The sequence below is a fragment of the Podarcis vaucheri genome, assembly GCF_965113315.1.
Source record: "Podarcis vaucheri genome assembly, chromosome: 13".
Classification (NCBI taxonomy): Eukaryota; Metazoa; Chordata; class Lepidosauria; order Squamata; family Lacertidae; genus Podarcis; species Podarcis vaucheri.
The window spans coordinates 57,779,722-57,799,963 of NC_138751.1; the positions used below are offsets into that span (position 1 = coordinate 57,779,722).

The 20,242-nt window shown below is 49.0% G+C and overlaps 2 protein-coding genes across 9 annotated transcripts in view; one reads left to right on the top strand and one right to left on the bottom strand.

Annotated features, from left to right (window-relative positions):
- Window positions 1–1,838, top strand: part of FOXN4 (forkhead box N4) — a 61,716-nt gene extending 59,878 nt beyond the window's left edge. The window contains exon 8 of the mRNA XM_082196102.1: window positions 1,267–1,838. Within this exon, the coding sequence (XP_082052228.1) occupies window positions 1,267–1,301 (35 nt within the window). The 3' untranslated portion in view covers window positions 1,302–1,838. The remainder of the gene's footprint in view (window positions 1–1,266) is intronic.
- ACACB (acetyl-CoA carboxylase beta) overlaps window positions 1–20,242 on the bottom strand; it is a 73,379-nt gene that overhangs the window by 9,550 nt on the left and 43,587 nt on the right. For 6 of the 8 annotated variants that reach the window (XR_014213133.1, XM_082196054.1, XM_082196053.1 and 3 more), the window contains 21 exons: window positions 19,402–19,490; window positions 19,175–19,299; window positions 18,463–18,576; window positions 17,405–17,518; window positions 16,307–16,396; window positions 15,726–15,844; window positions 15,422–15,445; window positions 14,705–14,842; window positions 12,934–13,036; window positions 12,087–12,194; window positions 9,508–9,564; window positions 9,264–9,305; window positions 8,958–9,173; window positions 8,572–8,727; window positions 7,699–7,902; window positions 3,732–3,887; window positions 3,127–3,249; window positions 1,870–2,139; window positions 791–888; window positions 403–523; window positions 180–290 (listed from right to left, as the gene is read on the bottom strand). Coding sequence is in view for 7 of the 8 variants with exons in the window: in XM_082196054.1 (XP_082052180.1) it covers window positions 180–290; window positions 403–523; window positions 791–888; window positions 1,870–2,139; window positions 3,127–3,249; window positions 3,732–3,887; window positions 7,699–7,902; window positions 8,572–8,727; window positions 8,958–9,173; window positions 9,264–9,305; window positions 9,508–9,564; window positions 12,087–12,194; window positions 12,934–13,036; window positions 14,705–14,842; window positions 15,422–15,445; window positions 15,726–15,844; window positions 16,307–16,396; window positions 17,405–17,518; window positions 18,463–18,576; window positions 19,175–19,299; window positions 19,402–19,490 (2,578 nt within the window). In the remaining variant the exon portion in view is untranslated. The remainder of the gene's footprint in view (window positions 1–179; window positions 291–402; window positions 524–790; window positions 889–1,869; window positions 2,140–3,126; window positions 3,250–3,731; window positions 3,888–7,698; window positions 7,903–8,571; window positions 8,728–8,957; window positions 9,174–9,263; window positions 9,306–9,507; window positions 9,565–12,086; window positions 12,195–12,933; window positions 13,037–14,704; window positions 14,843–15,421; window positions 15,446–15,725; window positions 15,845–16,306; window positions 16,397–17,404; window positions 17,519–18,462; window positions 18,577–19,174; window positions 19,300–19,401; window positions 19,491–20,242) is intronic. The other 2 variants (XM_082196055.1, XM_082196057.1) reach the window with 1 other exon arrangement.

A 20,242-nucleotide genomic window follows, 5' to 3' on the forward strand; every position in this document is an offset into this window, starting at 1 on the left:
GTGGCTCCTTGGCCGAGAGGCAGACGTGGCAAAAGGAGAGCCATCCAGCTGAGAAGAAGAAGAGAGCTCCAGGCAGCTCTTTAGTGCTGCATGGGAACAAGCAAAAGGAAGTGGAGTGCCAAGAAGGATCTGCGCAATGGAACATGGAGGAAGCTTAGGGAACGCCGCCTGCTCACTACCTTATTCAGAGCTCCAGCTCCGGTCAGAATGATGTGGGAATTCTCCACCTGGATCACCCGCTGGCCCAGCCTCACCAGGTAAGCCCCGATTCCGATGGCACGGCAGGTCACCTGCAGGAGACAGAAAGAGCCCAGAGCTGCTTTGAGTCCCAGTCTGGGGGAAAGCAGGATATACATACATACATACATACATACATACATACATACATACATACATACATACCATGCTGATGGTGACAATTTCATCATAGGCAAGAGAAGACTCCCCAGCGATGGTGCCCGACGCTCTTAAGTTCTCCACACCAAAGCCTTCTTCTTTGCCAATGATATCGGTGATGATGTACCTGCAGGAGGCCAAGGCGGCTGAAAGATGGAGCCAGGCAGGGCAGGACACCAAGAGTTCCTCCTCCCAGGAACGAGGGAAGCTGCCTGAGTGAGGCAAAGCACTGGTCCATCTAGCCTGGCACTTGGCTGCCTTTCCATGACTAGTAGAGGCTCTCTGGGATTGTAGACACGGTTGTTGTTTCCCCGTCTCACCTGGAAATACCCTTGGGGGTTGAACACGGGACCTTCTGCAGTCAAGCCAAGACAGGGGGACACCATTGACTCACCTCGATTCACCGGCTTCCTCCACGTGCTCACAGTGAACAGAGTTTGTGGAGCTGATCCTGGTGTACTCCTGCGGGGTCAGGTACAGATACTTGAAGCCCTTTGGAAAAAGATGGTGGAGCAACATCAGTTGGGGAAACTGGGGGCACCACTTTGAAATCAGTGCGACAGATGAGCCGGAGCACAAACCAGGTGAAAAATGAGGCCACTGTGCTAGATGCCCTTACAGAAAGCAAAGCACCAGTTGAGAGCAGATAACTATTTGCCCCGTAATGCTTTGGCAGACCTCCCTGAAAACTTGCAAAGGGGGGCGGGCTTTTGAAATGGACTGAAGTGCCAAGAAGTTCTTGCACCCCACCCCACTTCAGCACAACCCTAGACTTGAAACTGGCAGGGTTTTTATTTGAAATCATGAGATTTTAAATTATGTATTGGGAAGGAAATTTATTAAGGCATAAGCTTTTCTCTTTTTTTGCAGACTCGAACCCACAGTGTCAGCTGAACATCCAATGAAGCGGATGCCATGATAAATCTGTTAGGCTTTAAGGTGCCTTTCTTGCAAGAGACTAACATGGTTGCCCCTCTGGAAGTCTCATGGATTAAGGGCATGATCCTGGGGAGGCTGCTGCAGTGCCTGAGGCAGAGCATATTGAGGCTCAAAGCGATCAATGGCCTTCTCCTCTTCTTCCTCCTCCTCTTCCTCCTCCTCCTCCATGCATTTGTCCAACCTCCTTTAAAGTCATCCAGGTGGGTGCCCTCATGATCTCCTATGCAAAAGAATTCCATCCTTTAACTATGTGCTGCATTAAAAAGGACTGGCTTCCTGTGGGTCCTAGCTTCCACTTCCAATGGCTGCTTTCTACAAGGCGGAGATGGGATTGCAGCCCAGAGGAGAGGCGGCTGTCGCTTGAGGAGGAGACCCTCCCACAGGGCTCTGCACACACTCAGGGAAGCTCCAGGAGACAAGTGGATCTCATTGAGAACTGTACCTATCCACCCCCCCACACAAAATGTCTCGGGATTCTACCCTAGTGAAACTCTCTTTTTGGGGGGAGGGGGGATCTGCCAGGAAGCCACATACCTTGTATGGCTCTGCAGGGTCCAGCCAGCCCACCTGGAACTTGTGCTTGATCTCATCGGCAAACCCAATGCGGGCCCCACTGTTGGCTGCAATGTAGATCCTGGGGATGCCTTCGCTGCGCGCCAGCTCTGAAGCGCGCAGGAAGAGGAGGTCTTCCTCCGGCCCAAAGGACCCGATCTTGTAGGTGATGTCATTGCTAATGACCACAATGTCACGGCCTCGGGGGTACTCAGGGGTCTTCATCTTCATCTTGAAGGCCACCATCCCAATCTGGAAGGATATTGAGGAAGAAGGAGAGGTGAAGAAATTACCATCTGTATGTTCTGGAGGTTTTGTCCACAAAGCTGACACTGATTGCTTTCAAAGAATAGCAAGTATTATGGTTATGGTTTAGTGAACAGCAAAAGCCAATGAGGTCATTTGTCTGAGAGCATTATCCAGCTTCCCCATCTCTCCTCAGTGGGCCTCCTATATATAGCCCTCGAGGGTTTAGCAACAGCCCCACCTCAGCAGTGAACATACTGGATCTAGAGAGCCAAGAGCCAGCTTCTCTGCCTGCACCTTTGCCATAAGAACATATTCAGCTGGATAAGGCCAAAGCAGCCCATCCATCTAGTCCAGCCTCCTGTTCTCACAGGGGCCAACCAGACAGGCCAAAGGACCTGGGCGCCAGAGCTCTCTTCCCTCCTGTGGCTTCCAGCAACTGGGACCCTGGAGGCAGATAATAGCCCTTGTGGCCAGTAGGCCTTGACAGCCCCCTCCCCCAGGAATTTGCCCAGTGCCATCTCTGCCTCTGGTGGGAGTTTGTTCCATAGCTTCTCTCACGCTGCCTCTCACTCGCATTTTCTCTATATCTTTCCTCACACGGGAATTGCTCCAACTCCTTGATCATATTGGTTGTTCTTTTCTGAACCTTTTCTAACTCTACAATGTTCTCTTTGAGGGGAAGTGATCAGAACTGCACATAACATTCCAAATGCTCTTGCACCACCTATTGTTGTAGTGGTAACAGGGTGAGACTAGGGTTCAAATCTCCACTCAGGGTGACCTTGGGCCAGTCTCTGCCTCTCAACCCAACCCACCTCATAGGACTGTTGTGGGGACAAAATGAGGGAAAGAACCAGGTTTGTCACCTTGAGCTCCTTGGAGGAAAAGGTGGAATATAAAAGTAATCAATCAATCAATCCAATGGCATTATGATGTTGGCAGTTTTCAGTTCCTTTCCTAGCGGGGGATTTGCCTTTTCCATGGCCCTACCTCATTTCCTCCAGGCAGCCTGTTCATCTGTACCAGCTGCCCCTGAGAATCCAGCACTAATTCTGTGTAGGTCAGGACATCTGCAGGGTCTGCTTCCGTGGAACCCCACAATTTGAACAGAGCCTAAAGAGGAACCAACACAAGAGTCGTTTTTGAAAACAAGGAGCCATGAGAAAAACAACAGAGTGCCACTCTTTCTTACTCCAGAAGATCCAGTGTGTCAAGGATCCCTGGCGCAGCTTCTGCAGTGGGGTGAGAATCCAGTGGCTTTCCAGCTTTGACTCGCCTTCCCAGCCAGAAGGACCAAGGAAGAAGGGAGCAGCCGTCTGGAAGCCCCCCCCCCCGCCATGTACTCCTGCAGTTGTGTCTCACTATCAGTTCTGGAGAAACAGGGACTAGAGGGTTTTTAAAAATAAGTAATGTAAACCTCAAACACCTTCCTGACCAGAGCTAACTGTGGGATGGGGGCTGTGTGTGCAGCAGTGTGCACAATCCCTCTTCTGCTTTGTGAAGCCTCTGGGCTGAACTGGAGTCTGCTCTTCCCACTTACAAAGCATTTCCCTGATCCAACAGAAGGAGATGTGGGGGCCTCGTCCTCAGCTCACCTGCCGGAACATCTCAAGGAAGTCGTAGACGTAGGTGGTGCCAAGCGACTGGGCCTGAAAGCGCTTGGATTGAAGCAGGTCTTTGGTGACGTACGGAGTGTTGATGAGCATTCCGTGCAGAGGCCCTTGCTTGTCTCCATAGGAGTGGAACATGATCTAGTCCAGGAAGCAAAGCACAGCGTCAGGCCGCCTCCTCCTCACTCTTCCCTGCAGACTTCTACACTTGTGAAATCAAAGCTGTTCCAAACCTGGCAACAGAGTTTGTGAGGGGCAGAACTTGGCCACATTCTCTCCATACATTTAAAGTGCTATGATGCCACTTAGAATCATAGAATCATAGAATCATAGAATCATAGAGTTGGAAGAGACCACAAGGGCCATCGAGTCCAACCCCCTGCCAAGCAGGAAACACCATCAGAGCACTCCTGACATATGGTTGTCAAGCCTCTGCTTAAAGACCTCTAAAGAAGGAGACTCCACCACACTCCTTGGCAGCAAATTCCACTGTCGAACAGCTCTTACTGTCAGGAAGTTCTTCCTAATGTTTAGGTGGAATCTTCTTTCTTGTAGTTTGGATCCATTGCTCCGTGTCCGCTTCTCTGGAGCAGCATAAAACAACCTTTCTCCCTCCTCTATGTGACATCCTTTTATATATTTGAACATGGCTATCATATCACCCCTTAACCTCCTCTTCTGCAGGCTAAACATGCCCAGCTCCCTTAGCCGTTCCTCATAAGGCATCGTTTCCAGGCCTTTGACCATTTTGGTTGCCCTCCTCTGGACACGTTCCAGTTTGTCAGTGTCCCTCTTGAATTGTGGTGCCCAGAACTGGACACAGTACTCCAGGTGTGGTCTGACCAGAGCAGAATACAGTGGCACTATTACTTCCCTTGATCTAGATGCTATACTCCTATTGATGCAGCCCAGAATTGCATTGGCTTTTTTAGCTGCCGCGTCACACTGTTGGCTCATGTCAAGTTTGTGGTCAACCAAGACTCCTAGATCCTTTTCACATGTACTGCTCTCAAGCCAGGTGTCACCCATCTTGTATTTGTGCCTCTCATTTTTTTTGCCCAAGTGCAATACTTTACATTTCTCCCTGTTAAAATTCATCTTGTTTGTTTTTGCCCAGTTCTCTAATCTGTCAAGGTCGTTTTGAAGTGTGATCCTGTCCTCTGGGGTGTTAGCCACCCCTCCCAGTTTGGTGTCATCTGCAAATTTGATCAGGATGCCCTTGAGTCCATCATCCAAGTCGTTGATAAAGATGTTGAATAAGACCGGGCCCAAGACAGAACCCTGTGGCACCCCACTAGTCACTCTTCTCCAGGATGAAGAGGAACCATTGATGAGCACCCTTTGGGTTCGGTCAGTCAGCCAGTTACAAATCCACTGAGTGGTAGCATAGTCAAGACCACATTTTACCAGCTTCTTTACAAGAATATCATGGGGCACCTTGTCAAATGCCTTGCTGAAATCAAGGTAGGCTACATCCACTGCGTTCCCTTCATCTACCAGGCTTGTAATTCTGTCAAAAAACGAGATCAGGTTAGTCTGACATGACTTATTTTTCAGAAATCCATGCTGACTATTGGTGATCACAGCATTCCTTTCTAGGTGCTCACAGACTGTTTGCTTAATGATCTGCTCCAGAATCTTCCCTGGTATTGATGTCAGACTGACTGGGCGGTAATTATTTGGGTCCTCTCTTTTCCCCTTTTTGAAAATAGGGACAACATTTGCCCTCCTCCAGTCTGCCGGGACTTCGCCTGTTCTCCAGGAATTCTCAAAGATGACTGCCAGTGGTTCTGAGATCACATCTGCCAGTTCTTTTAATACTCTTGGATGCAGTTCATCTGGCCCTGGAGACTTGAATACATCTAAACTAGCCAAATATTCTTGTACTATCTCCTTAGTTATTCTGGGCTGTGTTTCCTTTGCTGAATCATTTGCTCCAAATTCTTCAGGTCGGGCATTGTTTTCTTTATCGGAGAAGACTGAGGCAAAGAAGGCATTGAGTAGTTCAGCCCTTTCTGTGTCCCCTGTTTGCATTTCACCATCTTCTCCTCTGAATGACCCCACAGTTTCTTTGTTCTTCCTTTTGCTACGAACATACCCATAAAAGCCTTTTTTGTTGCTTTTAAACTTCAGAAGAGCATGATCACTCGCGCCTAATGATCCTTCCACATCTACCCCACTAACCAGGTCATCAACATTGGTTAGGACCAGGTCTAAAATGGCTGTTCCTCTTGTTGCTTCTCCCACTTTCTGGACAATGAAGTTGTCTGCAAGGCCAGTGAGGAATCTGTTTGACCTTATGCTCTTGGCTGAGTTTGACGTCCAACAAATATCCGGGTAATTGAAGTCGCCCATTACTACTATTTCCCTTCCTTTTGCATGCTTGGCCATCTGTTCCAGGAAGGCATCATCTATGTCCTCCGTTTGGCTTGGGGATCTATAGTAAACTCCCACAATGAGGTCTCTGTTATTCTTCTCTCCCTTAATTTTGACCCAAATGCTCTCACTTTGGCTTTGAGGTTCTAAATCTTGGATCTCTTCACAGGTATACACATCCCTGACATATAACGCCACTCCTCCCCCTTTCTTGTCTGGTCTGTTTCTCTGAAATAGATTGTATCCCCCCATTATTACATTCCAATCGTGGGACTTATCCCACCAGGTTTCAGTGATGCCTATTATGTCATATTTAGTTTGCTGTAGCAAGAGCTCAAGCTCATCTTGTTTATTTCCCATGCTTTGCGCATTAGTGTACAGACATTGAAGTCCATTAATCATTCCCCCGTGTCTCTTATTTAAGGATTTTTTCCTCCCACCACTAGGTCCGCGTGCTGTTTGCTCCATTTGGTCTATGACATTTGGATGATCATCTTCATTAATTGATAGACTCCTACCTTCAGGAGCATTGTCTCCCTCCCCCACATTAGTCAGTTTAAAGCCCTCCTGATGAGGTTTCTGAGATTTTTGGCAAAAACATTTCTCCCAACCGTTGTGAGGTGCAGCCCATCGCTTGCCAGAAGTCCATCTTCAAGAAACTTGAAACACCCCTGGCTGCCAGGAGATCCCCCATTCTCTCCACGGAGCCACAATTTCCCAGAGTGCTCTGGGAAGAGGGATTGTTAAACCACTCTGCAAATGGTAGCTCTTTGAGGGGAACAGGAGTCTCCTAACAACTCTCAGCACCCACAGTTCCCAGAATTCTTTGGGGGAAGCCATGTCTGTTTATCATAGCACTTTAAAGGTCTGCTGCGGAGGTGGCCCTTGTGTTCTGATTTCTGAAATTCCCATTTTTTAACTAACCTACAACTCAAAGAGGAAACAGCTGGGGGATAGAAAAGGGAGCACTGACCATGTACCTATTCACTTCCCTCCCCAAAGTTACTTTTCTTAACAAGGAACATTTCCTTCAGGAAAAGAAAAGGCTGTGAAATGCCGAGAGGCACTTAGAGTAGGAGGATACAGAAGACGGGGCCGGCAAGGATAGCAAGAGAGCAGCGGCTCCTCTGTCCTCTCACATTCCGTTCCAACATTTGCAAGCGCAAATTCTTTGGGGGCTGCAGGAGACATCACCAAAGGCAGCCAGTGTCTATAAGGCCCAGTAGGAGCACCTGTGGCCATTCAGGTGGTGCTGAGCAATGACTCCCGCTCTCCCTGACTATTGGTTGCCCAAGGCAGATGGGAGTTGAGTCCAACAACCTCTGAGAGCCACCAATGTCCTCCATCCCTGGCCTCCTCTGAAGAGCAGCAGTTCTCCAGGGGTTCAGTCAGGGGACTGAACCAGGAGCCCTTGGCATGCAAAGCAGCTGCTCTGCCACTCAGCTAACAGAGCAACGGAGGGAGATACCCCACTTTATACTATGTGGTCATGACTGGTGCAGAGAACAAAAATGCAAGTACAGAGGAGTAGCGTACACAAACATTCCCTCATCTCCGGCACGTGCAAGAAACCTACATTTCCCGTGCTGGGGTCGTTGAGCTCCTTGTAGAGGCTGATATCCAGGTAGTAGCCCGACTCGTCTGTGAGAAAGAGGCGGATGGGGATGGCCTGGGCAGTTGGCGTCAGGCGGATGTTGATCTTCACTTCGGCTTGCAGGACCCGGAGTTTCCACAGACGGCTCCCGTAGCGCATCACCATGGAGCGCACCGATTCCTCAATCTGGGGATGCCACCAACATAATCAGACTGATAACATTATTTTAAGAATGTTAAGAATGCAGGGAGAGGCTGCTGGATCAGGCCCACGGCCCACCTGGTCGAGCATCCTGCTCTCACAGGGCCAGCCAGATGCCCCCATGGGAAAGGAGCAAGCAGGATCCAAGCACAGGAGCAGCCCTCTCCCCTCCTGCAGTTTCCAGCCACCGTCATTCAGAAGCATTGCAGATTAGAAAATACAGTGGAACTTCGGTTCCCAAATGCCTCCATTGTCGTACAGTTCAATTCTTGAACACCGAAGACCCAGAAGTGAACGCTTCCGTTTTCGAACATTTTTCAGAACCCAAGCGTACGACGCGGCTTCCGCTGAGTGCAAGAAGCTCTTGCAACCAATGGGAAGTCACGCCTCGGTTTTCAAAAGTTTTGGAAGCTGAATGAGCTTCCAGAATGGATTTTCTTCAAGAACCGAGGTACCACGGTACTTTAACTAATAACACACAAACACAAAGGTGTGTCGGAAGACTGCTGCTGGTGGTGGGCTTCCTGGAAGAGGCGTCTGGTTGGCTACTGTGAGCAGCAGGGCGCTGGATGAGATGAGCCCCCTTTGGTCTGCCTCATCTGCAAGAGCCCTTCTCAGGTGTTTACCAGAAAGGGAAGCAAGCAAGGCTCAGACCTTGGAGGGGTCCATGACGACGGTGGGGACGAAGTTGAGGAAGATGTGGTTGCAGTCGGTGCGGACACTCGTGTTGCTGAAGGCCACTTCCAGCTCATCCATGGCCTCCAGGAGCAGCCGCTCACCCTCGTTCTGCAAGTATTCAAACGAGGCTTCCTGTCCCAGAGAGAAGGCAGAGGAAGCGCCACATCAGAGAGAGAAAGGAAAGACCCTCAAAGCAGAAAAGAAGAGGCTTCACAGTGCTATAAGGAGCCGGGCGGGAGCCTGGTTAAAATGCCTGATTCGGGCTGAGCTGACCTCAGCAGACGCTTCGCTCCTGGCCCCCCCTTCCACTTCTTGCACACACACACCCCGACAGCTTCCCTTGGCTCAGCCCTGAGGCTTACCTTGGTGATCAGGTCCGAGTGTCTGACAATGGCACGGACAAAAAACCTGTAGTCTGTGACTTCAGCGCCTTCCTCCACCTTGGCAGCACCCAGGTAAAGGTGCATCTTGTGGTTGGCGCAAGGCACTGCTGTCAGGTCAAAGTTGCGCATGCGGTTCAGCTCCAGCTGGAAGGCCAACGCTGGCTCCAAGTGGCGGTAGATGCGGTCTTCGGCAAACTGCCAGGAAAGTGGGACAAGCACCTGTTGGTCTTGGCAGTGCGCAAGCTAAGCTAACTTCCATGTACAAAACCACCTGGGCCAACTCACCTTATCTCGTGCCCGAAATGTGAAGAACTTGGGAAATTCCCTCTGCAACAGAAAGCAAAAGTCATAAACAAGGAGAAGGAGAAGCCCCCTCCCTCCACTACAGAGAACTGGGCTCCTTCGGGAAGAAAAGTGGGATACAAGAACAACCGATAGCAACATTCCTTTAGTGCCTTGTCTTCTTTTTAAAGAAAATAACCCACCAATCCTAAAAACCCCAAAATGAAATTCCATCACTTTCACTGACCTGCTGTGTTATCAAAAATGTGATTCTTCGGAGCCCACATTCAACAAGGATGTTGTTCTGTATGGAGAACAGACCAAGAAGAGAACAGAGGCAAAGGTGTGAGTGAGCCTAGGAGAAACGTCCCACAGACATGACACCCTCCAAGGGCAAAATAGTTGATCTTTCAGGGAACAGCAACACAAACCATCGGCTCAGACAGCATCAATGTAGGCATGGCTTTGGCTTGAGCAGGAGCCAGCGTTGGCCTTGAGGATCTGCAGCAGAGAGCTTGCAGGGTAGCAGTTGAAGAAGGAGCAAAAAGGGTTTTCTTGTGTGTGTGTGTTTCTTTGTGGCTGATTAGCTGTTCTCCCTGTGCAAAGGTCAGAGGGGGCAGGGTTTCTGTTGAGGCAGGTGATTAGCTGTGGGAGGAGCTTATCAGAGTTTGCAGGGCAGCGGCGCGCGCCTAGTGGCGCACGCAGTTATATCCATCTTTTAGATTTAGGGGAGCTAGTCTCAAACGTTTGTTGGGGGAGACCTAGGTTTTTATTGTGGGGGGAATTATATGTCCTGTCTTCACGCATTTTATGATGGAGGACCGCTGTAGCCACTCCCAACGACACGTTCTCAAGATGGAGGGGGAGGGAACAGCTGCAGTCGCCTGTGGTTCCTGCGCAATGTTTGCCATCTTGCCAAAGGTTGAAGGCAGCTTTACCTGCAGCAATTGCATGTTGATTGCCCTCTTAGAAGACAAAGTCCAGCAACTGGAGGAACGTGTAGCTACGCTCCAAAGAATTAGAGAGCTGGAGCTCTTCTTGGAAGCAACAGAGCACACCGTCTCCACCAAGGAGGAGACAGGGGACTCCCCTGAGAAGGAGGCTAGTTCACCAACACAGGTGCCAGATATATGGAGAAACGTGACTCAAAGAGGTAGGAGGCCCAGGGTTCGCTCTGATTGTTTAGAAATACACAATCGCTTTGAGGTCCTCTCCCCTAGCATGGAAGACGAAGAGCAGACTCCATTTGAGGATCTCTCCCTCATTACAGTCGATCAGGTATATGAAGACGAGCAGCAAAGTCAGTCCTCAGGGAATGTGCAGGCGACCTTGGAATGGACAGCTCACGGAAGAACCCCGACCAAACCTAAGAGGAGGCGTGTAGTGGTGATAGGGGATTCCCTACTGAGGGGAACAGAAGCAGTGATCTGTGGGCCTGACAAGATGTCTCGGGAAGTGTGCTGTCTCCCCGGGGCTAAGATACATCTGAACAACTGCAAGGAATCATAAAACCCACTGACAAATACCCCTTCCTCTTGGTTCATGTGGGAACCAATGGCACTGCAAGCAATAGCCTCCAGAAGATCAAAAGAGACTACGAGGCTCTGGGCAGGAAATTGAAGCAATTAAATGCACAAATTGTCATCTCATCTGTCCTCCCAGTTGAACGACGTGACCCAGGGAGAGAGGGAAAAATAGTGGAAGTGAACAGCTGGCTTCGCAAATGGTGTAAACAGGAACGGTTTGGATTCTTAGATCACGGACTGCAGTTTCTTGAAGATGGACTTCTGGCAAGCGATGGGCTGCACCTCACAATGGTTGGGAGAAATGTTTTTGCCAAAAATCTCAGAAACCTCATCAGGAGGGCTTTAAACTGACTAATGTGGGGGAGGGAGACAGTGCTCCTGAAGGTAGGAGTCTATCAATTGATGAAGATGATCATCCAAATGTCATAGACCAAATGGAGCAAACAGCACGCAGACCTAGTGGTGGGAGGAAAAAATCCTTAAATAAGAGACATGGGGGAATGATTAATGGACTTCAGTGTCTGTACACTAATGCGCAAAGCATGGGAAATAAACAAGATGAGCTTGAGCTCTTGGTACAGCAAACTAAATATGACATAATAGGCATCACTGAAACCTGGTGGGATAAGTCCCACGATTGGAATGTAATAATGGGGGGATACAATCTATTTCAGAGAAACAGACCAGACAAGAAAGGAGGAGGAGTGGAATTTGCTGCCAAGGAGTGTGGTGGAGTCTCCTTCTTTGGAGGTCTTTAAGCAGAGGCTTGACAACCATATGTCAGGAGTGCTCTGATGGTGTTTCCTGCTTGGCAGGGGGTTGGACTCGATGGCCCTTGTGGTCTCTTCCAACTCTATGATTCTATGATTCTATGATGTAGTCGGGTTCATCATTCAATGTGCACCCTTGAGTCCAAAAACCAGCTCAACAAATGCATTTTTTTGCGGGGAACAAATGGGATGTGTGCAGCTGCGCCCCCACCTCCCTGCACAAACATGGCAAGAGTTTGCAGCCCAAAAATGGAAAGCAAGCTGCTAAAAACAAGGGGGCTAGCTGCCTAATGCATGGCTGTTGGGGCACAACGCATCTCCTTCTTCGCCTGAATGAAGAACCTGACACACACACACTGTTTGTTAAGGGGGCTGGGAGCTGCTAGGAACCCCCTCACAGCAGCTTTAACAAACTACATTTCCCAGGATTCTTTGGAGGAAGTCACGTGACTCAAATGTGTTTCCAATGAAGCCCAAGACCCATTCTGTTTTTCCTGCCAGTCCCCAGAGTGAAGTGGAAGGCACAAAACCTTGGACTGAGCAAAGGCTCTGAAGACGGGCACCAGCTCCTCATCTTCATGGTGCTCTGCCCACCGAATTGCAACATTCAGGATATGGATGGGCTCCTCTCGGAGGTTCTGGAAACGGCAAAGCCACACGGTCAGTTACAGTGACAACCATAGTAACTGTCTGGGAGACGCAGGGTGTACTGGCCTCAAAGTTGCTGGGGCTGAGGAAGTGGTGGGAGGTGTCTGCCAGGGAAACAGGCAAGCTGCTTTGGTCTTGGATTAGGATAAAGCAGCTGGAAGTTAGCTCTGCTTTCCCCAGAAATGTCTGTGCAGGCTGAACAAATGCCATGGTGCCATGGCTTGGAGCCTTCCTAAAAGTAAGTGCTTTAGTGCCTCCCAGGTTCCCTCCCATCTGGGCTGCAAGAGTAAGTGGGAGGGTGGCAAAGGGGTGAAGCCCCACAGAGGCTCTCCCACCCCATTTGTTGCCCAACTGCAACACAACAGCCCTGCAGTGCTGCCCATGGGTATTACTCTCCTGAAGCAGACCCTTTCTTCACAGGAGGATGGTGGCAGCAACTACTGGAGAGTAAGATCCATTGGCAGCACTGCAGGACTGTTGTGTTGCAGTTGGACAAGGAACAGGGTGGCAGAGGCTGTCTTGGGCATTCTGCCTTCCCCGCTTATTGGCGCGCCAGCGTGGAGTGTTGGACTAGGACCTGGGTTCAAATCCCCACTTGGGCATGAAGCTGACTGGCAGTCACTGCCTCTCAGCCTACCCTACCTCACAGGGCTGTTGTGGGGATTAAATGAGGAAGGGAGAAACCTTGTATGCCACCTTGAGCTCCTCGGAGGCCCACAAGTCGCTCACCTTGCTGTCTTCTTCATCGTACAGCGTGGCCCTCACCTCAGTGAACAAGGGGCTCTCGGAAGGGTTGGGGTCGGCAAAACAGGAAACGACCTCATCAAAGTTTCTGGCACAAAAGAGAAAACAGGGAGCAGAAGAATCAAAGCAGGAATGAGAGGGCCTAAATGCCGATGTGAAGAATAAGGACTGACTGGCTGTTTTTTCAGTGGCCGCTTGGCTATCTAAACCTGGAAGTCCTTACAAGGGCTGTCGCTTGACTTATGGTATAAAAATGTCTGGCAAGTGACAGTCGTTGAGAAAATAACTCAGAGCATAAAAGGAATGGGGGCAGAATCAGACAAACTGTATGCAACATGGTGGGTATACAAATAGACCTGGTCTTAAACAGAAACCCTCCAAAGCAACTTTGAAGATACAGTTCTCTTGAACAGAATGGCTAGAACTACATTCTTTCCTGGGAATGACTGGTGGTTAATAAAGACTTTTGTGCTGTCCCCAGGATGCTACACACAGGAGAACCACAGGGTTCTGTCTTGGGCCCGGTCTTATTCAACATCTTTATCAACGACTTGGATGATGGACTCAAGGGCATCCTGATCAAATTTGCAGATGACACCAAACTGGGAGGGGTGGCTAACACCCCAGAGGACAGGATCACACTTCAAAACGACCTTGACAGATTAGAGAACTGGGCAAAAACAAACAAGATGAATTTTAACAGGGAGAAATGTAAAGTATTGCACTTGGGCAAAAAAAATGAGAGGCACAAATACAAGATGGGGGACACCTGGCTTGAGAGCAGTACATGTGAAAAGGATCTAGGAGTCTTGGTTGACCACAAACTTGACATGAGCCAACAGTGTGACGCGGCAGCTAAAAAAGCCAATGCAATTCTGGGCTGCATCAATAGGAGTATAGCATCTAGATCAAGGGAAGTAATAGTGCCACTGTATTCTGCTCTGGTCAGACCACACCTGGAGTACTGTGTCCAGTTCTGGGCACCACAATTCAAGAAGGACACTGACAAACTGGAACGTGTCCAGAAGAGGGCAACCAAAATGGTCAAAGGCCTGGAAACGATGCCTTATGAGGAACGGCTAAGGGAGCTGGGCATGTTTAGCCTGGAGAAGAGGAGGTTAAGGGGTGATATGATAGCCATGTTCAAATATATAAAAGGATGTCACATAGAGGAGGGAGAAAGGTTGTTTTCTGCTGCTCCGGAGAAGCGGACACGGAGCAATGGATCCAAACTACAAGAAAGAAGATTCCACCTAAACATTAGGAAGAACTTCCTGACAGTAAGAGCTGTTCGACAGTGGAATTTGCTGCCAAGGAGTGTGGTGGAGTCTCCTACTTTGGAGGTCTTTAAGCAGAGGCTTGACAACCATATGTCAGGAGTGCTCTGATGGTGTTTCCTGCTTGGCAGGGGGTTGGACTCGATGGCCCTTGGGGTCTCTTCCAACTCTATGATTCTATGATTCTATGATTCTATGAATTTGGAAGAGACCTACAATTCACAGAGCGGTTTAGCAATCAATCCTTCTTCAAAGGGAGTTCTGGGAATTGTAGCTGGGAAGGGATCAGGGGCCTCCCAACAGCTCTCAGCACCCTGAACAAACAGCAGCTCTCAGAATACTTTGGGAGACATCATAACTATTTAAAGTGGTATCGTAAGCACGTCATAGGTACAGTGTGAATGTGGTCTAGCTGTCTGGTGACATTCAGAAGGCCAGGGTCACAAAACATTCCTCCAAAAACATGGCTGTTCAGCTACCTGGTGAAGTCTCCAAATCTGTCAAAAGCCACCATGGCCCCCATCCGCTGGCAAAGAGGAGAAAAGCCGCTGTCCATGAAGAGTTCAGTGCTGTGTCGGGCTAAGTCGGGGTTCGAGATGCTTATGGGCACAGACATCCTACACGCAAAGGAAGGGAGGAATCAGGCACAGCAGAGCCCCAGAGTCATGGAGACAGGACTCTTGGGTGACTCAGGGGGTTACGGCTATTCTCGTAAAGGAAACAGGAGTGCTGCAGCAGCACCACGGATCCCCCAGGGCAGCCCTCACTCCTGCCGCCTTGGAGATTTCACAGCTCATGATGATGATCCCACAACTCCCAGCATGGATAGAAGGCTGACCCAGGACAGGTCACAGGAGGTGGCTGCGCACAGCTCATCTCAGCCCTTGAAAGTCCTTGCTCCCAGTGTGGCCCTGAGGCCACAAATGCTGGCTTCTTAGTTCCACCTGGAGATTTTGATACTCACTTCTAAGCTTCATAGCAGGGACCAAAAAAACGTAAAAAAATAATCATAATCCCATGATCCCGGAAGAAAAACCCCTTTCACATGCTTACCAAAAAGCAAATTAGTTAGCAAGCCGAGAATGAATGAAAGAACCAGGGAAAGGTAGGCAAGGAGTCGTACACGCACTTGCAGCCAGGTTATTCTTTTTACATTGCCACTCATGCTGCACAGTGTAAAGAACCAGACACTCTACCTGCTCAGGGCGGGGCTGCTGCCTCTGAAAGAAGACACACAAAGCTTCCTTACACCTCATGCCCAGCCACTGAGCCACCTGCTCCAATCAGCAGCGGCTATCCAAGGTCTCAGGTGGAGAGGCCAGGGACTGAACCTGGGACCTTCCGGGAGCTCTGCCCCCATGCCCACACCTCCTTTCCAGCCTGCCCTTGTCCAGTTTCCTTCTGCACCAAAGGTCCTCCCATGCACACATGTTGAAGAGCCCCCAAAGCCCCAGGGAGCCAGTGCAAGACCGTCGGTCTCTGGCTCTTGGCTAAGCCCACCTGTTTGGATGGGATGATGGCAGCATGAACTGGAATTCCACCACGCAGGTGCCGTCCGTGAGCTGGCGATGCTGGAGGCTGTTCAGCTCATAGGCGATGTAGGCTCTTCTCACGTACACCTGGGGAGGAAAGAAGGGAATTCCAATGACAGGTGAAGAGCAGCATACTGCTATAATCTTTTCCTCCCCAAACAGGGGTGCTGGCCACAGGTTGGGGTGGTGGTGGTTTTGCTTCTTGGATTTCCCCCAGAAAGGGCACATCTGGAGGGGGTGGGTGGGGAAATGCAGGTTGGAAGTGGATGCCAATGAGTGAGTGCTGCAACGCATCTGTGAATGGCAGGGGTTTGGGCTAGGCGACCCTTTGGGTCCCTCTCTTCCAGCCCTACTGTTCTATGAATGACAACCCACCCTTCAGATCATGAATGCTGCATGCATTCACCCCCAGCCTGCCAGCAGTTCCCCCAAACTATGCAGCTGCCATCAATGCTACAAGAGCACCCTCCCTTTTTTGGAAGGGGGGAAAATGTCACTGTGTCCATTCAAGCACTACCCTACTCTAGCCTTTGCCATCCTCCCTTTTACCTCAAGGGCTGCCATGCGGACCACCTGGTTGGAGTGATAGAAGAAAGTAGGCAGGACATCAAAGATGGTGGTTTCAGAAAGGATCAGTTTCTAGAAAGGAAGGGAGGAGCAGCGAATGAACAAACAGGCCTGCCGTTGGAGAATACAATACATTTTTAGAATCACGCTGGTTTAGAATTTAGAATAATAGGATTTTAGGGTTGGAAGGGATTCCACGGGTATCCAGTCCAACCCCCTACAAGATTTCAGCTAGGTAATCCATGGCAGGGGGCCATCCAACCTCTTCTTAAAACCACCAAGGAAGGGGAGTCCGCCACCTCTCATGCTTCCATGAGGAAGTTTGATTAGAATCACTCAGGCCTCAAGTGAGACCAAGGCCCTCTCCCCCACTGCAAGCTTTATATTACTGTAGCAAAGTTAAGAAGATGGAGTTATCACCAACAATCACTGTGTTTGTGTCGTGCACACAGCTGAGGTTTCGACAAAAAGCATCAGGAGGCAGCATCCTTACTGGTTTGTGGCATTTTGACGCTGCTGCTTAGAGTTCTTCTCTCTATACCCATCTACATCCCTAAAGTATGGATCTGCCCACAGGGCATAATACTCACAAGGAGAAGGAAGAACAGAGTAAGACAAGGAATGAATAAAAACTATAGTTTGAAAATGCTGTCTTCTCTGATAAGCATGCAGGGGTCTTTCTCAGCTAAGTTTATTTACTTTTTTAAAAATGAGGGATTTGATAGACTGACTCTGGGCAAAGGACCAGCTCCACCCCTGAGTACTTCTTGGCTAAAGCGTGACTCAAGTTTATGTCATGTATTCGTATCCGACCTGTTTTTCTCTCCCAGGAGCTCAAGGTGGCACACACAATTCTCTTCCTCCCCATTTTATCCTCAAAATGACCCTGTGTGGCAGGTTTGGCTGAGCATGAGTGACTGCCCAAGGACCCCCAGGGAGCTTCATGGCCAAGTGGGGATCTGAACCCTGGTCTCTCCTGGGTCCTAGTCCAGCACTCTTGCCAAGACACGACAATGGCTCTTTAGTGTGAACAGATGCTGTCAGTTGCAAGAGCCAGACCTAACAAGCAATCCAGGTCACCTTCAGGTTTTCAGGGCAGAACTGGTGTCCGTACATGTCTATGGCCGAGAGGAAAATGGATTCCACCTGGTTGTGCCTCAGTTCGTAGGAAGGGAGGTGGGAGGCAATCAGCACCTGAGAACAAAAAGGGGCTTCAAGGGAAGCAAGGAGAGAGGAATCACAGGGGACCTTTCAAGGCCCCAGCAAACCTTTTGAAACAAGATTTGTGCACAATTGCTAACTTTTGTGCCATTTATTCTGCCTCCAAGACGGAGGATTTCAAACGATCTGAAAAGTGTGGGAGCAAAAGATCAGGAGAGAATGGAGATGTAAAAGTTAGTGGGGAAAGACACTGAAAGTGCCCCTCTCTCTTCTGAGATTTCAAAGACCAGACATTTTCAAACGGTCTTTCCATGCTGACACATACAAAAACTAGAGCACCATCTGTTTTAACCCCAAAGTATAAATCAAAACTGTTAATCTTGTTGTCATTCACAGACAACACCTTAAACATAAAAATAATAAATGCAAAATATAGAATACAGCAGGAAAACAAAACATCAGAAATAAAGCACAACAGCAACACATCACAATAAGCAGAAGCATTACAGTTTAAAATGCTGAGTAAATTTGTAAAAAACAAAACAAAACAGAACAAAAAACCAACAGAATCAGGTTGGCCATATTACAAAATGCATTGTTGCTGGAATCTGAAGAGTTACCACCTGGACATATCAGGATCATCCTCTTTCTGTCAAACACAGAGTCAATGCTAAGGAGAAGGAACATCTGTAGCCCTCCAGATGTCGCTGAGCTACAACATCCATCATCCTGAGACAACTGGCCATGCTGGCTGCTGGGTGCCCAACAACATCCAGAGAGCCACACTCTTCCCATTCATGCCATGTGCTCTGGAAGGTCTCCTCAGATTCCTTGAGAAACCCAAACCCTCCTCCAGGGCATGCAAAGCTTGACATGGGGCCGTTTGGAACCTTCTCCCCTTAGGCAGCAACACAAAGCCTTGGCACAAAATGCCTGCAGTTCCAGGAATGAAGGAAGAACACGGGAGTCCCACTGACCTGCCTGGCCCTCAAGGCCACTTTGGAGTGCTCTGTTTTGCTAAGCTGAGTCAGCTCATTCAGAATGGCCATCAGCTCATCGGTCAGGGTGTGGTCTCGGCCACAAAGGTGATCCTGGAGGTAAAAAAATGCCAGACTGTATTGTCTCTTCCTGCACCAATGTAGAAAGGAGCCAGCAGCGGATAGGGAGCCTGGCTTCTGAAGCTGAAAGCAGAAGGGGGAACAACATCTCGGAAGAGGGGTTTCCAGCAGCTCCCTTGCTATTTTTGCTATTGCCAAGAGGCACAATGTTGTTAGTGTAATCTTATTATATTGGTATTGAAATGTTGGCGCTTTTGTATGCTGTTACATTTGCTGTTGTGCTATTGGGAAATGAAATTGCTCTTGCAGTGGCTGATTTCTAAATGCCTTCCTGTTTTCTTTGTTGCAAGCTGCTTTGAGCAAGATTCATTTTTGTGGAAAAGCATCATACAAATAAAATTTTGAATGAATGGTGAATCTGGGGGCTGCTCCAGAGGTGGCCAAACAACAACTCCCACCAGCCCCAGTCAGAATGACCGATGGCCAGGGAAGATGGACGCTGCCATTCAACCAGGCCCGGAGGGCCACAGACCTGCTGCACAGATACACACAGAAAAATCTGTGGCTCCCCAGGAAGCCCCTTCCTTGTTCTGAGAGGACTCCTGGCTCTTAGCTTCCTCCTGCTACTCACAATCAACATCGTCACCAGGAGATTCTTCTTTGCCACCTGCGCATGGGAGAAAATGCATTCCAGAACCGGGGTCATGTCGGGCATGTATTGCTCGCGTAGGTGGATCACACATTTGTCATAGTGAGCTGAGACAAAAAGGGAAAATAAAAAGGGATGCTTGTCAGATCTGGTCTCCTTCTTTCACTCCCGTGATGACCGAAGAGCGGCATACCTGTTGTTGAGCCTACCTTGCTGGAACTGGGTCTCCACCTGCAAATAACACCTTAGGAGATCCAACACGACTGATTTCATGTGGCCTCGGATGCCACTGCGATACCTAAACGAGGGGAACAGGTGTATTCCTCTCTTGCTGGGGTTGACAAGAGCTTTTGGAGAGCTGAAGGTGGGTTCAGAGGGGCTTTGCTTCTCGTGGTGGGGGGCACCTACATAGCTTTGTCCCACTGATTTTGGTTAAATAGGCTTTGCAGGTTTCTAATGCAAGAGAAAAACCTGCTCAGCCTGTTTACAACAGGCATTGGTAGGATGAGCAACGCCACCTCTTGTAAAGTACTTTCAACTCTCAGCTAAAAATATCATGTCGCTAGCTTGAGGAATTTAATTGTGAAGCACAGCTGTTTGAATAGAGTAGATGAAAAAGTATGAAGGTTTTACTTTTTTTAAAAAAAGGAAGCACATAATTTATGTATCAGGTCAGAGCAAGTTGAACTGGAGATTTATCCATCACTAACAGCCTTGTCCCCTGTGTTGCTCTGGAATTCTAAGAAACCAAATCTTGATTCAAAATGGTATCCGACTGTATCCCAATGTAAATGAAAATCCGATTCTTGAACTGAGGAGCCACCATGTAAAATTTAGTTATGAAATCTTAAAGAAAGAAACAACTTTCAAATATATAATGTAGGAAAAGGCCCCAATGGGCTGTTTGCTGCAAGGCCACAGCATATTCATTAAACCAGCCTTCCTCAACCTGGTGCTGTCTAGATGTTTTTGACTACAACTCAAATCAGCCCCAGCTAGGAAAGCAGAAAAAACTATACACTCAGCACACACATTGGGTGTAGGGAATGT